This window comes from Urtica dioica, chromosome 8 (assembly GCF_054948205.1).
Source record: "Urtica dioica subsp. dioica isolate 48M chromosome 8, U.dioica_male_clone48M_v1_H2, whole genome shotgun sequence".
Taxonomy (NCBI): domain Eukaryota; kingdom Viridiplantae; phylum Streptophyta; class Magnoliopsida; order Rosales; family Urticaceae; genus Urtica; species Urtica dioica.
Window position 1 is genome coordinate 23,206,942 of NC_142763.1, and position 15,201 is coordinate 23,222,142.

A 15,201-nucleotide genomic window follows, 5' to 3' on the forward strand; every position below is an offset into this window, starting at 1 on the left:
GCTAATGAAGTAACGTCTTTAGGTAATTTTTAATTTTTTAATACAAGTAAAAAAGTCAAATATTTTTATATATATTTTTTAATAACATTAGTGAATTTATTAGATAAACAATCTCAACATGAAGTTGCCGACAAACCCAATAGTGTTCGAGCAAGTTGCTCAATGAATCCAACCACGCCGGTGACACCGTGTTCGGATGAAAGCATAGAATGCATTCTCCTCCTTGATGATTTCATGAATGGAGGCACGATTCATGTAGCAAACGGGCGAGCGTACATGAATGCCGAACACGTTCATTTTTCATCTTTGGAGGATGTAAACGTCCGAGTGAGCATTGCGACGGCTTTGATTAAGAAAGCTTTTTTGCCGATTCCCACCGATGAAGCCAAGACTATTGAAGAAGCCGTAGGGGGCTTCGTTAAGTGGCCAAAGAGATTAATAGAAACTGAAATTGCAAAAGAGAGTCGCGGCCCGGTGGTCACACAAGTGTTGAAGGTCGGTGGTGGTAGTGAACCTAGCGCCGATGACGATAAGAAGATTTCATATACGTTGATTAATCCAAAGTTTCGATTGCTCGCCCAACATGCCAACCGAGTAATGTTACCGAAAGGGGATGCAATCAATGTCAAAGTTTGTGCAAGTATCGCCGTAGAGCGTATTCCGGTGATGTTTGACGATGTTAAAGAATTCCTTACATACGAGGAAATAGGCGCGTCATGCATAACGGTTTACATGGGGTAAATATTTCTTTTATATTCTTTTTCTTATATCAATATACAATATTTCATTTTATTAACTAATCCAATAATTGTTTTTCGTAGTTATCTACAATCCATATTAGACAAAAATAAGCGGAGTGAAGTAATGTGTTTTGTTGAAGCGGGTTTGAGTTGCTACCTCCAAACCAACAACGATGAGGCCCATTTATCCGAACGCGTCATGCAAATCGGGAAAATAGTACGAAATTGCAAACCAAAACAACTAGTTTTGATGCCGTACAATTTAAATGAACATTGGATGCTTGTTGTCTTCGATCTTTGGAAAGATCAAGCGATGTTCTTCGATCCGTTGAAAAATAAAATCCCATTGGATTTAAGGATGTTGATAAAAAGGTAAATTAATTACATGTTATTTGAAATATTTCATTTCCACTAATGCTTCTTTTCTAATTTTTTTTTTTTGGCGTATAAGGATTTTTTCGGATTTCAAGCTTCACAATCAAGAAGCCCGAAGTAACGGTCAATCAACCTTAATCACAAATGCCTCGGCTCCCAAACAAATCGGAAACACGGAATGCGGGTATTATGTTTTAAGTTATATGCGTGATATTGTTGGAGTTGGTATAGATAAATTACAAATGAAGAAGTCATATACACCGGATAACTTAGAGAGAGTTCGAGAAGAGTGGGTGTTATACGTACAAACTTTTATAGAATGTGAATATTAGTTTGATTTTGGATATAGATATTTATTTTTGGATTTTTTGGATATATATTTGGTTTTGGATGTTATGTATATATTTTGGATGTTATGGATGTATTTGGATTTTTTGGATATATATTTGGTTTTGGATATATTTAATTTTCAGGTTTTTAATTGGAAAACAAAAAAATAGCTCTCAGGTACAATTTGGCCGCGACGTGTAATCATTACGCCGCGGCAAAGTTTCATGGGAATTCATCTCGCCGCAGCCAAAGGTATTCCTTGCCGCGGCGAGAATTTTTAAAAAAACATAATTCTTGTTCGCCGCGGCCATGTATGTCATTGGCCGCGGCGAACTATTCCACAACGGTATGTCTGTACCGTTGTGGAAGATCACGCCGCGGCGAGTACGTACCGTTGCCGCGACGAGAAACGGAAATCAACATAATTCTTGTTCGCCGCGGCCATGTATGTCATTGGCCGCGGCGAACTATTCCACAACGGTACGTCTGTACCGTTGTGGAAGATCACGCCGCGGCGAGTACGTAACGTTGCCGCGGCGCGTTTCGGAAATCAACATAATTCTTGTTCGCCGCGGCCATGTATGTCATTGGCCGCGGCGAACTATTGCACAACGGTACGGGGTACCGTTGTGGAAGATCACGCCGCGGCGAAGTCAATACGTGGCCGCGGCGAGTTTTAAAAAAAATTGATTCATTTTTCACAACGGGACCGTCCCGTTGTGGAAACGTGGAGGTTTCCACAACGGTACTGTACCGTTGTGGAATCCCTAAGATTCCACAACGGTACTCGTACCGTTGTGGAATCATTACACAGCGGAGGATTCCACAACTATACAGAACCGTTGTGGAATCATTCCACAACGGTACTGTACCGTTGTGGAATCCACTGTTTGTAGTAGTGAGGCCATGTCTCACGAGACACTGCCCCACGGGGTTAGCCTTACGAGGCCACGTCCCACGGGACTCAATCCTACGGGATCAAGCCTCACGAGGCCATGTCTCACGAGACACTGCCCCACGGGGTTAGCCTTACGAGGCCACGTCCCACGGGACTCAATCCTACGGGATCAAGCCTCACGAGGCCATGTCTCACGAGACACTGCCCCACGGGGTTAGCCTTACGAGGCCACGTCCCACGGGACTCAATCCTACGGGATCAAGCCTCACGAGGCCATGTCTTACGAGACACTGCCCCACGGGGTTAGCCTTACGAGGCCACGCCCCACCGGACTCGATCCTACAGGATCAAGCCTTACGAGGCCACGTCTTACGAGACAGAGTTCCACAGGGTTACATTTTACATATCCACGGCCCACGAAGCACGCCGGTATGAGATACGTCTCCAAGTCACAAGATCAAAAGACATCGACAACAAAGCTCTCGAGGAACACAAGACAAGTTTCCTGCACGACAAATCGCACAAGAAACTGGGGGGTTAATGTTGGGTCAGATTTTCTCCAGCCCACAAAAACAAATGGGCCTCATGGGCCATAAAAAAGACTATAAAACAAAAACAAAAACCCTAGCTGAAGGAGAGGCAGACGGCCGCCACAAAAAAGAAAAGAGAGAAGAGGAAGAGATGGAGAGAGGGGCTTCTCTCCTCCACTCCCAGATCTTACGACGAGGACGGCTGAACCATCGCCGGACAACGTCGTCGCGCGGCGAACCTCCGGTGAGCCCCACGAAGCCCTCGTGCCCACGAGCCACGGCGAAACCTCGGGCAAGCGAGCACCGTGAAGCCTCGGATCGACAAGCCATGCAAAGTCTTGCGCCGGCGAACCACCATAAAGCCCCGTGCCGGTGAACCGCCATGAAGACCAATGCCACCTCTCAGGCCCCATGACCACTCCTCAGGTCCCAAGACCAACGTTTAGGTCCCGTGACTCTTGGGTGCGTTTCATGACCATCCTCCAGGTCCCATGGCCAACCGTTGGATCCTGTGACTCCCGTCAAACAAGTCACAAGGCCAAGGGGGTTGAAGGGCGTGCTATCGCCGCGTCATTGGGTCCCATGACCCTCCATCAGGTCCCGTGACCCATGGGTACTTCTCAATAATATCTGGAAAATCATCCCCAGACGAGCTCGACCCCAGGCGAGGTCGACCCCCCAGGCGAGCTTGACCTTCAAGCGATCTCGGCCTCCAGGCAGGCTTGGCCTCCAGACGAGCTCGACCCCAGGCGAGCTCGACCCCCCAGGCGAGCTCGACCTCCAAGCGATCTCGGCCTCCAGGCAGGCTTGGCCTCCAGACGAGCTCGACCCCAAGCGAGCTCGACCACCAAGCGATCTCGGCCTCCAGGCAGGCTTGGCCTCCAGACGAGCTCGACCCCAGGCGAGGTCGACCCCCCAGGCGAGCTCGACCACCAAGCAAGCTCGACCCCCCAGGCGAGCTCGACCTCCAGACGAGCTCGACCCCAGGCGAGCTTGGCCTCCAGACGAGCTCGACCCCAGGCGAGCTCGACCTCCAAACAATCTCGGCCTCCAGGCGAGCTCGACCCCCAGGCAGGCTTGGCCTCCAGACGAGCTCGACCCTCCCAGGCGAGCTCGACCTCCAGACGAGCTCGACCCCAGGCGAGCTCGACCTCCAGGCGAGCTCGACCCCCCCAAGCGAGCTCGACCCCCCATGCGAGCTCGACCTCCAGACGAGCTCGACCCCAGGCGAGCTTGGCCTCCAGACGAGCTCGACCCCAGGCGAGCTCGACCTCCAGACGAGCTCGACCCCCCAGGCGAGCTTGGCCTCAAGACGAGCTCGACCCCAGGCGAGCTTGACCTCCAAGCGATCTCGGCCTCCAGACGAGCTCGACCCCAGGCGAGCTCGACCTCCAAGCGATCTCGGCCTCCAGGCAGGTTTGGCCTCCAGACGAGCTCGACCCCCCAGGCGAGCTCGACCCTCAAAGCGATCTCGGCCTCCAGGCAGGCTTGGCCTCCAGACGAGCTCGACCCCCCCAAGCGAGCTCGACCCCCCAGGCGAGCTCGACCCTCCAAGCGATCTCGACCTCCAGCCAGGCTCGACCTCCAGGCGAGCTAGACCTCCGGGCAGGACCGACCTCCAGGCGAGCTCGACCCCCAAGCGAGCTCGACCTCCAAGAATCCACTCACATAGCGAACACACTCGCCCTGAACTACGTCATGACCTGATCCCGACTAAAGGGTACGTAGGCAGCCAACCTTTGGCGCGGTCACACCCCCCATTCACCCTACTCGTTCCTTTTCCGACACGGCGGAGGTACGGGTGTTGGGACAACTTCTCCGTTCGACCACCGTGCGGTCATAGGGTCCGACCCTAGACCGAACCGCAGACTGGTTTTCGTGTTGATCCATTTTCAGGCATTAACATATGGCATAGCCAATGTTTTTTTGTCTTTACTTTCACTATCTTTTTTTAATACCATATATTCATACATTCCCCGCTTACGGCACAGTCTAATTAATTATCGTAACATTGCACTGGACATCTTCTAGACTTAAGTTTTTATTCAAGAATTAAACAGTAAGTCCTTATCAGTGTATATATTGCTTTGAAGCTAGCTATGGTAATGTAACCTCTCTAGATCGTCTGCCCCTTTTCGTGTATCCAATAAAAACAAGTCACATCACGGTTTCTTTTAATTATTATTCTAAAGTATAATAACAATAAAAAGGTGACAACGTGATAAATTTTGATTTGAGAGTCATGTAGCGAGACAGAAAAAAAAGATAGATGATTTGTATTCATTCTTACGCAAATGAAAATACGAAGTACTTTATTATCGTCTCCCAAAATTTGATTGATTTATTTAATTGTACATAACTTTCAACTATCTTATTATTTGATATACAAGCAAATTGTCCGCGCTAAGGATTAGTTGAGAATATTAATAAATTAAGATATATCTAATACATTTTTGTCGAGGCTTTAACTTTTATATTATTATTTCTAAGAATTTTTAATAATATTATTTTATAACTTTTTATGTCATTATAATAATAAAATATAAGGCTTTTTTTTATAACTCCCTTTTTATTTTATTATCAATATCAAATTTTATTTACATTATAATTTTGTAAGTTTTAAACAGTATAAAAATTCTAAATTATAGATTTAGCTCAATTAAAAAAATATGGAATGTAATTAGACAAAATAAATTTGTTTTCCTATTGCATTTTCCAAAATATAATATTTTTAGACTTTAATTAAAATGTAAATTTTGTAAAATTTTAACATAATTCATATATTTTCAATGTTACTTGGCTATTTACATTACTGTTATATTTGATTCAAAATGAAAATTTTCAACATCAAACTTTAGCTACGTAGTATTTTGTTTTTTAATACACAGCCCCATTTTTTTAATACATTTTATTCAAACTTAAAAATTTCAACATCAAATTCTAGCTATGTTAGTATTTTTTTTTTTTTTTAGTTTTTTTTTTTTTATACATAGCTACTTTTTTTTCAATTTTGATTTTTAATTTTAATACGAAATTTAACCCAAATTTTATTGTTGTAATAGGCCCATATCTTGTCAAACATCAGATAAGAAATGGTATTTTATCGCTTGTAAACAGCGATCCAAAAATACACTTCTCTTTTACACGGTTAACAATCTTTCTCTCCCCAAAGATATATTTGCTAGGATTTCGTTGAAATCGGGTTGCTCGATCTTTCTTTTCGATAGTTGTTCTGATTTCTTTTCGACGGTTATTCTGATTTGTTTGATCCCTTTCTCTTTTTCCTTATTTATTTACTCGCATAAATGAAATCCAGAAAAATGTACAGCAAGGCAAAGCGGAAAAGATGACTGACCCACACGTCGTCAAGGTTAGAAGCCCATCATCTTCTTAATCGAAAGACTCGAAACCCATTTTTTCCTGACTTTTATTTATTTATTTATGTACCGAATCAATGTAGCTTTCTAGTAGAGTTCTTTCTTATTCCAGGACTCTCCACACTCTTCTCTTGTTCTGTGTTATTATTACACTTCCCTAAGCTTTAGTGATTGTATCCACAACCAGATCGACACTTCTTCTGATCAAAAGCTCATAATCTTCCGGTCAGCCGATTCCCGATACCTTCTTCGGCCTATTTATTCAAGGTTTGATTAAATTTGAGCAGTTTATGTTGTTGTTGATGATAATACAATAGGAGAATGATTATTTGATTGATTTTTTATCATCATTATTACTGGACATGAGATTCAACGCTGCTAGTGCTATAGTGTGATTAGCTGAGCTTGTAAATAAGAGATTTTTAAAACAAAGTGTTTGATTGAATCATAGCTAATTTTTTTAATCAAATCAAATATACACAAAAGGTAGGTTACATAGAACTTTTCATATTCCAATATTTGAAGATTAGATATGGTTTTTTTTTTAAGAGAGGAGATTAAATATGGTTATTTATTATTTTGGTTCAAAAAAAATTCTGCTATTTATTATTTTTTCCTCTAAATAATGGACGATGGTCAACAAACTTGCTTTCAATTCGAGCATCGAGTTGGTTTTACAAGACACTAATCTTCTAACTGTGGAATCACACCCTTTCCATCTCCATGGATATAACTTTTTTGTGGTTGGAAGCGGAGTCGGTAACTTTAACTCCAGTAAAGACCCGGCTTAAGTTCAACTTAGTTGATCCTCCTGAAAGAAACACCGTTGGAGTTCCCACCGGTGGTTGGACCGCCATCAGATTTAGGGCTGACAACCCAGGTACTATTTATTTTTCATTGTCATTCATTAAACCACGATTAATCATGCAAACAAACAATTTTTTTCACTTATTGATTTCACATTCCAAATACAACTCTTATACATGCCAAATAATATTTTAAGAATAAAAAAGTCAATTATCTTTGAACTTTGCTGATTAGAATTAGATAACCTAAATTAATATATAAATTGTAAAGTATATTTTAATCTGTTTTGATGAATGATTAGCCAAAATTGACTTTAGCTAACAATAATAACAGTCGCAAAAATACTTTTCTCCTTTCACTCACTCACCTATGGAACCCTTTATTTATTTTTTTGTCAAAATGGGGAGGAGAAAAATATTTATATATCTGTGGCAATAATTGATGGTAATTATTTGCAGGAGTGTGGTTTATGCACTGTCATTTAGAGGTCCACACGGGTTGGGGTTTGAAAACAGCATTTGTAGTGGAAAATGGGAAAGGCAAAGATCAATCTGTTTTGCCTCCACCAAAAGATCTCCCACCTTGTTAAGGACATTAAATTTGGGTGAAAAAAAAAATTAACAAATCTCCCAACCGAGCATTATATACATGTACAATTAATTCCTGCTTGTTTCATTTTGAATTCAATCCGAGATTTATACAAATTTGATTTTAAAGAAGAAAATGAAATTGTATTTTCATTCTTTGTAAAAGTGCCTAATAAACCCATGCATTTCGCGTGATGTTGTGGACCACTGTGTGAATGTAATGCGGTGGTTGAGTTTGTTGACAAGTTATATTAACATTGTTTCTTCCATAGGTCTTCCATGCTGCAATATTCGTATACCTTTGTATTTGCTTCGTTCACGTTAGGTCTCATAAATGTTTGACTGCAAAGCAAAGTAAAATTTTAAAGGGATACGTAAATGAAAATGTAATGCAATGCACCAACCCCTATATTTATTGTTCTTCAACACGCAAGTCATCGCAATTATTGATTAATTATTTAGAAAATGAAAATTGATAAAATGAAAAATGATTCATGAGATGAGACTAATAACGATTAATTTTTTAAATGAATTATTATTTTAACTTAGTGTTTAGCATATGGTGGATGTTAACTCATAAAAATATTTTTTACAGAGATTTTTGTCCTCGGAACAGCAACTGATTTATTTATCCTATAGTGATCATTACAACAAATCATGGAATTAAGGTAGAATAAATGCGTTTGTATTTATTGATGATATCAAGGAATCAGCGACGACATAGCGAACCAAAAAAATCATATAAAAAATTGTAAAAAAAAAATCATATTAAAAAGTTTGTTAATTCACAGTTCTTTGACATTATTTGATCGATCATGCGCGGCAATCAAATAATGTCAAAAATCTAAATAAATTATGTGATTATTTGGTGCTATATTTTATGAAATCTATGTCGGTATATAATTTTCAAAAAAATTTAGGAAGATTCATTTTATGTTTAAAAAATTTGGCAAAATCTTAAGCCGTGAATTTTTTTCCCTTTAATGTTATTATCGAATCTCGATCACTTTACCATCGATTATTTAGTATAGTGACTAGAACAAAATAGATCACTAAACATGATTATTTTGTTAACCCTTCTTTATTTATTTTTTTTTTTGCTGCAGCTAAAACCAAGTGCTAATTTTCCTCGAAATATTGATCGTGCGAAAAATTCACTCGGTTCAAACACGCCATCATCGGAAGCTGGATTCTCGAGGAACGAGATTTGCCCTGAAGGAACAGTTCCGATATACCGAACAACAAAGGAGGAAAGAATTAGGGCAAGAAACATAACAAGACAATTGTTTCGCAAGATTGGTCAAAACCCTAATACTGTCGGTCCGAATGACCATGTAATCAATCGGCACTTATATATCCACCTACATAATTTCATATTTATTTTCTTTTTAATGTCCTCGTTAATGATTTTTTTTTTCAGGAAGTAATGATCAAAATAAAGAAAGACGTAAAATTGAAGTATTTCGTAGCCCTTGGATCAACTTCGATATATAATCTCAGCCTTATACCACATCACATCAGGTACTTCGAATATTTGGGTTGAGGCTGGTCCTGTGGACCGGGTTAATTCTCTCATTGCTGGAACAATCGTAATATATAGATATCTATCTTCTCATTTTTTCTAATTAATTCGATTTTTTTTATCATTATATATTAATAATATGTTACATGTTTTAAAATATGATTATATGACATGCAGTTTTTTCTTTTAGGTTTCACCAACACTAAACGGTGATAGCAAACCTAGATTGTTTGGATTGGACGGTAATTCAGTATACTTTTTTTTTTTTTTATTAATCCTAATGATCTACAATTTGTAATAAATTTATGTGAATTTATTTAGGCAGATAATAATAAAGAGAAATTGCCCTATTTGCCACTCTTTTGATAACTTTTTCCCACATTCCACTAAAACCTTAATTTGTCCCAAAATGCCACTAAGACAAGTGTAAAAAGTCAAGTTTGCCCTTCACTATCTATTTTCTTTACAAATTGGCATCTATGTTTACTCAGCCATTTTCTCCCGAAATGAAGACCGATTAATACTCAGTCAAACCCATCTCTTCTCCCGTCCATCTCTTCAGTTTGTCTTCCTGATCTTCTCTCTCTCTCTCCCTCACTCTCCCGCATCTCGTCCAACCTGAGAAAACTCGTGAACACAGCTCAAAAAATTCGTCGGAGGAGCTCAGTTATCGTCGTAGGAGCATTCCGACCCAAAAAAGAGAAGTTGCAATCCACGAAATAAAACCCTAGGTTCGTTTTTTTTTTTCATTTTTCGGGTATAAAAAAAGCTTTTCATCTTGAAATAATGAAGTTTTTGTTGTTTAAAAGCATGGGTTTGTTATGGGTATGTTATGTGATTTTTGAAAAGAGAAGTTGCAATCCACGAAATAAAACCCTAGGTTCGTTTTTTTTTTCATTTTTTCGGGTATAAAAAAAGCTTTTCATCTTGAAATAATGAAGTTTTTGTTGTTTAAAAGCATGAGTTTGTTATGGGTATGTTATGTGATTTTTGAAGATGACGTTCATTATTTGTTGACATATATGTCAACAATGTTGACTTTAGATGTCAACAATGTTGACATAAATGCTAGTAGACAAGTTTGTTAATCTATATGGTTAGCTCTTTTATTTCATTTTCTCTGACAAGTTCACCTCAATTTGAACTGACATGTGACTGTTATGTTAATGCATTGTGATTAATACTTGAATCAGATTTTGTTCATTTGCTTGCATTACATGATGGTGAGTTTTTGTTCTACATTGCATGTTTTTGTGACTGTGAATCAGAGTGTGGGGTTTTGCTTAATGTTGGTGTGAACTTGTGAGATGGAAAGCCGTTGGAAGTCTTGTTGACATTAGATTTCAACAATGGACGTCAACTATTGACATCTGATGTCAACAACTAATGAACGTTGTTGACTCTAATATTGCCAAAAATATGCAGAAATGTCAGAAAAACGCTCCATTGAATCTCCGGTGACAAGCTATGACGACTTCGAGCCCCGAAAGAGAAAATGTTCTAAAAATGAGGTACATTTTGATGCCAAGCAAAGCTGATTTTTGGTTATTATTTTTTATGATTGTAGACATTCGTACCTATAATTGTAGACAGTTACTAAAATTGTAGTCAATTGATGTTAATAAGGCAAGCGGATCGGAACTCGGTGATGCACAACTCACGGAGTTTCAAATGAGCCAGGCTGAGTACATATGGTACTTGGATACTTTTTGTAGTGAAACTGAATCGGGTCCGATCATGTGTCTCGAAAGTGTTATGAAAGAAATCATCGGGGACGACTGGGAGACTCAGTTGAAGAAAAAAGGAGATTTTATGGAAGTTATGCCCAATGGGACACGACTGTTTATGCTGAAAACCCAGAGAGAGGACTTCGTAATATTTATATTTTTGTATGGGTTTTTGTATGACTTGAATGCTTGAAACTGCTTAATATGTCTATTTACACTATGTCTTATATATGTGTAATGTTGTGAATTGCATGTTATCATGGTTATCATGGTTTTTGCATGTTCCATCTCGCCGGTAATTTGAAGACTGCTTTTAAGGGGATTTCGAAGGATGTGAAGTGGAAATTATGGTCAACAATGAAGATAAACAGATAAGGAAATGATATGAGAATCAAGAAAAAAAAAACAATAAATTGTTGACATCTATGTCAACAATGTAGACATCATATGTCAACATTGTAGACATATGTGTCTACAAAGTAGACATCAGATGTCAACATTGTAGACATATGTGTCTACAATATTGACACCCGATGTCAACATTGTAGACATATGTGTCTACAATGTTGACATTAGACATAGATGCCACCATGACAAGTGTAAAAAGTCAAGTTTGCCCTTTTCTCCCGAAATGAAGACCGATTAATAGGTGAGTCTCAGTCAATCTCTCTCCTTCGTCCATCTCTTCTCTCTTTCTTGTCCAGTACATCTAGGTCTCAGTCTCTCTCACTCTCCTCATTCGACCATCTCTTCTGTCTCTCTCTTCCAGTCCATCTCTTCTGACTGTCGTCCAGATCCTCTCTCTCTCTCTCTCCCCCATCTCGTCCAAGCTCTCTCGTCTAGATCTTCTCTCTCTCTCTCTCTACCCCACTCTCCCCCATTTCGTCCAAGCTGAGAAAACTCGTGAACACATCTCAAAAAAGTCGCCGGAGGAGCTCAATTATTGTCGGAGCAGCATTCCGAATGTCAGCCCAAAAAAAGAGAAGTTGCAATCCACGAAATAAAACCCTAGGTTTGTTTTTTTTTCATTTTCCGGGTATAAAAAAGCTTTTCGTCTTGAAATAATGAAGTTTCTGTTGTTTAAAAGCATGAGTTTGTTATGGGTATGTTATGTGATTTTTGAAGATGATGTTGACATATATGTCAACAAATAATAACTCTGTTTACTTTTTTGTACGCAGTGATGGGGGATATTTATTTATTATTCAAGCACAGTGGTACTTGGGTTTAACCTGGTCGGTATCACGAGAAAGGATCTTTCGGAATCGTGGTGTCGTACAACGTCAACTTCGCTAGTTTGATGCAAATCATTTACACGAACTTGCCTAAATCACCATGCACTCATACTGTTGGTGTTGCATACTCGATGGCTGGTGCAGTGCAGCCTGTTGAGATAACCAACGATGACACGCTCAAAGGTTTCTTATATTTGCGGAGAAGACGAGAAGATGACATAGAGAATTTTCAATTGATATTGGAAGTAAACGAAAAACAATCGGGTCCCGATTCAGCAGGGATTGGATCCACTCCCAACAGCCGTGGTAGTGGTTGTGTTGGAAATCTACCTATAAGAGTTTCCGACATGCCATCTATAGCCGAGGAGGAGGGGTGTGGTTCGGTCCCAACTCCTAATCAAACTATGGGATTAGATGAGTTTATGTTATTTGACGATGCGCTCTCTACCACCACAAAACTGTCCTCCACCACAAAACTCGCCTCCACCACCAGGAAACTTGCCTCCACCACCAGGAAACTCGTCTCCACCACGAAACTCGCCTCCACCACCAATGTCGTCTCCACTGCGAAACTCCCCTCCACCACGAAACTCGCCTCCACCACGAAACTCGTCTCCACCACCACGAAACTCGCCTCTACCACCAATGTCGTCTCCACTGCGAAACTCCCCTCCACCACGAAACTCGCCTCCACCACGAAACTCGTCTCCGCCACCAGGAAACTCGCCTGCACCAGTAAACTCGTCTCCACCACCAGGAAACTCGCCTGCACCAGTAAACTCGTCTCCACCACAAAACTCGCCTGCACCAATAAACTCGCCTCCACCACAAAACCCTAATCCGCCGGCACCACGATCTCCTCCACCACCACGCAACTCCAATCCTCCACTGTATTCGTCGCTGAATTCACATAGCGTCCCAAGTTCATCTACTAGGAGCGGTGCAGACGATGATACAATTGTTTTGGATGTCCATTCTCCTGTATATATTGAGCTTCACGCACTGTATGATAATAAAAAGGCTTTACAAAAACACTTGATGTTGTTCGCTGTAGTCAACAACTTCACATATAAGACAAAGAACTCCGACAAAAAATCTCTGCACATTGTTTGTTCGGGAGAGGGCTGTAATTGGTCTGTTCGAGCTGTGAGAAAGGAAAACACGCCCATATTTCAAATTAGAAGGTAAATTGTCTTTATGTTCCATACGTTCTCTGTCTGTTGACTTCTCTTCTTATTTCTAGTTGATTTCTACTGTTGACGTAGATGTCAACAAACAAAAAGCAGATTGTTGCAGATGTCATCATATGTCAACAATGTTGACGTCTCATGTCAACATTGTTGGAGACGTCAACATTGTTGAAATGAGACGTCAACATTGTTGACATGAGACGTCAACATTGTAGACATCATATGTCAACAGTAGAAATCATATGATGTCAACAATGTTGACGTCTGTGTTATAATTCTAAACTTTTTCCCCGGTGATACTCATGGAAGTTTCATGTTTCAGGTTTGACAAAGACCACAGCTGTGCCTTACACGTAAGGCAAGGACGTCACCCGCAAGCAACGAGTGAGCTAATTGGAGAGGTTGTAAAGCACAAGTGTATTGATCCAACGACGGGTATGTGCAGACCGAAATAGATAATGAGTTATATGCAAATGGACTACGGTGTTTCCATGACTTACAAAAAAGCTTGGCTGTCCAGAGAGAAGGCACTAAAGTCCCTCTACGGTAGCTCGGCAGATTCGTACGCGTTCTTACCTAAGTTAAGGTACATGATCGAGACTAAGAATCCCGGTTCTTTTTTTGACCTAGTCACTGGTGAGGGCGGCGTATTTGTCAGTTTTTTCATGGCACTCGGCCCTTGGAGAAGTGGTTGGGAGTACCTTAGACCTGTGATTATCGTTGATGGTACCCATTTGAAGAACTATTATAAAGGAACGTTGTATACAGCGTGTGGGATGGATGGAAACAAGCAAATATTTCCGTTAGCCTATTGTGTTGGTCCTTCAGAATCTAACGAGGCGTGGAGTTACTTCTTCGCCAAATTGAAGGACGCATATGGGGAACGGGAGAATCAAGTATTTGTATCTGACAGACGCGCTGGCATAATCAATGGCGTGAGGACGGTATTTCCGAATTGTTATCATGGTTTTTGCATGTTCCATCTATACGGCAATTTGAAGACTGCTTTTAAGGGGATTACGAAGGATGTGAAGTGGAAATTTTACGGTGCCGCAAAGGCATATACGATGAGTGAATGGGAAAGTTACATGGTCATGTTGGACGCTGAAAATCCGGAAATACGTCGATACTTGACAAATGATGTCGGGAACCATAGGTGGGCACGGTTTATGTTCACGGAGAAAAGGTACAGTATCATGACGAACAACAACGCGGAAGCATTGAATGCATTAAACGTAAAAGTGAGACAGTTTCCAGTTGCAAAGTTGATGGATTGGCTAAGAGAGAGGAGTATGAAATGGTTTTATGAACGTCGAGAAGCTGCGGAAAAAACACAAACGATTCTGACAAAAGAATACCACGGCAGAGCGGACAAGTACATTGGATATGCTGTTCGAATGACTGTAAGTGTTTAATAATCGTTGATATGTGTAATCTCATGTCAACATTGTTGACATCTAGAGGTCTACATTGTTGACATTAATGTCAACATTGTAGACATCAGATGTCTACATTGTTGACATCTATGTCAACGATATAGACATCTATGTCTACATTGTAGACATCAGACGTCAACATTGTTGACATATATACGTTGTTGACTTCATTGTTCATAACTATATCTAATCAACCTTTTTTGTATAATAGGTCAGCCATCTTCAGTCAACGAGTTTGAGGTAGTAGACAGAGAGGGGGTCGTATTTGCCGTTAATTTAGATGATAGAACTTGTTCCTGTCATCGATGGCAGGCGCATGATTTTATTTGTCCACACGCAATCGCGGCTTGCCGAGTTCGCAACCGTCCAGTTGAGAACTTTATTTCGAAGGTATATACGACAGAGTATTTGCGGGCAACCTACGCAGCTGTACATCATCCTCATGGC

At 40.6% G+C, this 15,201-nt stretch overlaps 1 protein-coding gene and 1 long non-coding RNA gene across 2 annotated transcripts; both read left to right on the forward strand.

Moving 5' to 3' along the window:
* The first annotated feature begins 5,952 nt into the window (after positions 1-5,952).
* On the forward strand, positions 5,953-7,908 carry LOC149388600 (uncharacterized). The gene is made up of 4 exons (XR_016300494.1): positions 5,953-6,243; positions 6,363-6,517; positions 7,002-7,130; positions 7,516-7,908. It is a non-coding gene; the product is annotated as an uncharacterized LOC149388600 (long non-coding RNA).
* Positions 7,909-13,776: 5,868 nt separating this feature from the next.
* LOC149388601 (uncharacterized) lies at positions 13,777-14,998 on the forward strand. Its single transcript, XM_089622472.1, has 2 exons — positions 13,777-14,721; positions 14,966-14,998. Exons 1-2 carry the CDS (start codon positions 13,777-13,779, stop codon positions 14,996-14,998), a joined length of 978 nt encoding a protein of 325 aa, XP_089478598.1.
* Positions 14,999-15,201: the final 203 nt, after the last annotated feature.

What these genes read in the sequence shown, in the direction of transcription:
- LOC149388601 (XM_089622472.1), top strand. Translation starts at nt 13,777, where the DNA reads ATGAGTTATATGCAAATGGACTACGGTGTTTCCATGACTTACAAAAAA. An exon ending in GATATGCTGTTCGAATGACT is followed by an intron (nt 14,722 to 14,965) that starts GTAAGTGTTTAA and finishes TTTGTATAATAG; the next exon opens with GTCAGCCATCTTCAGTCAAC.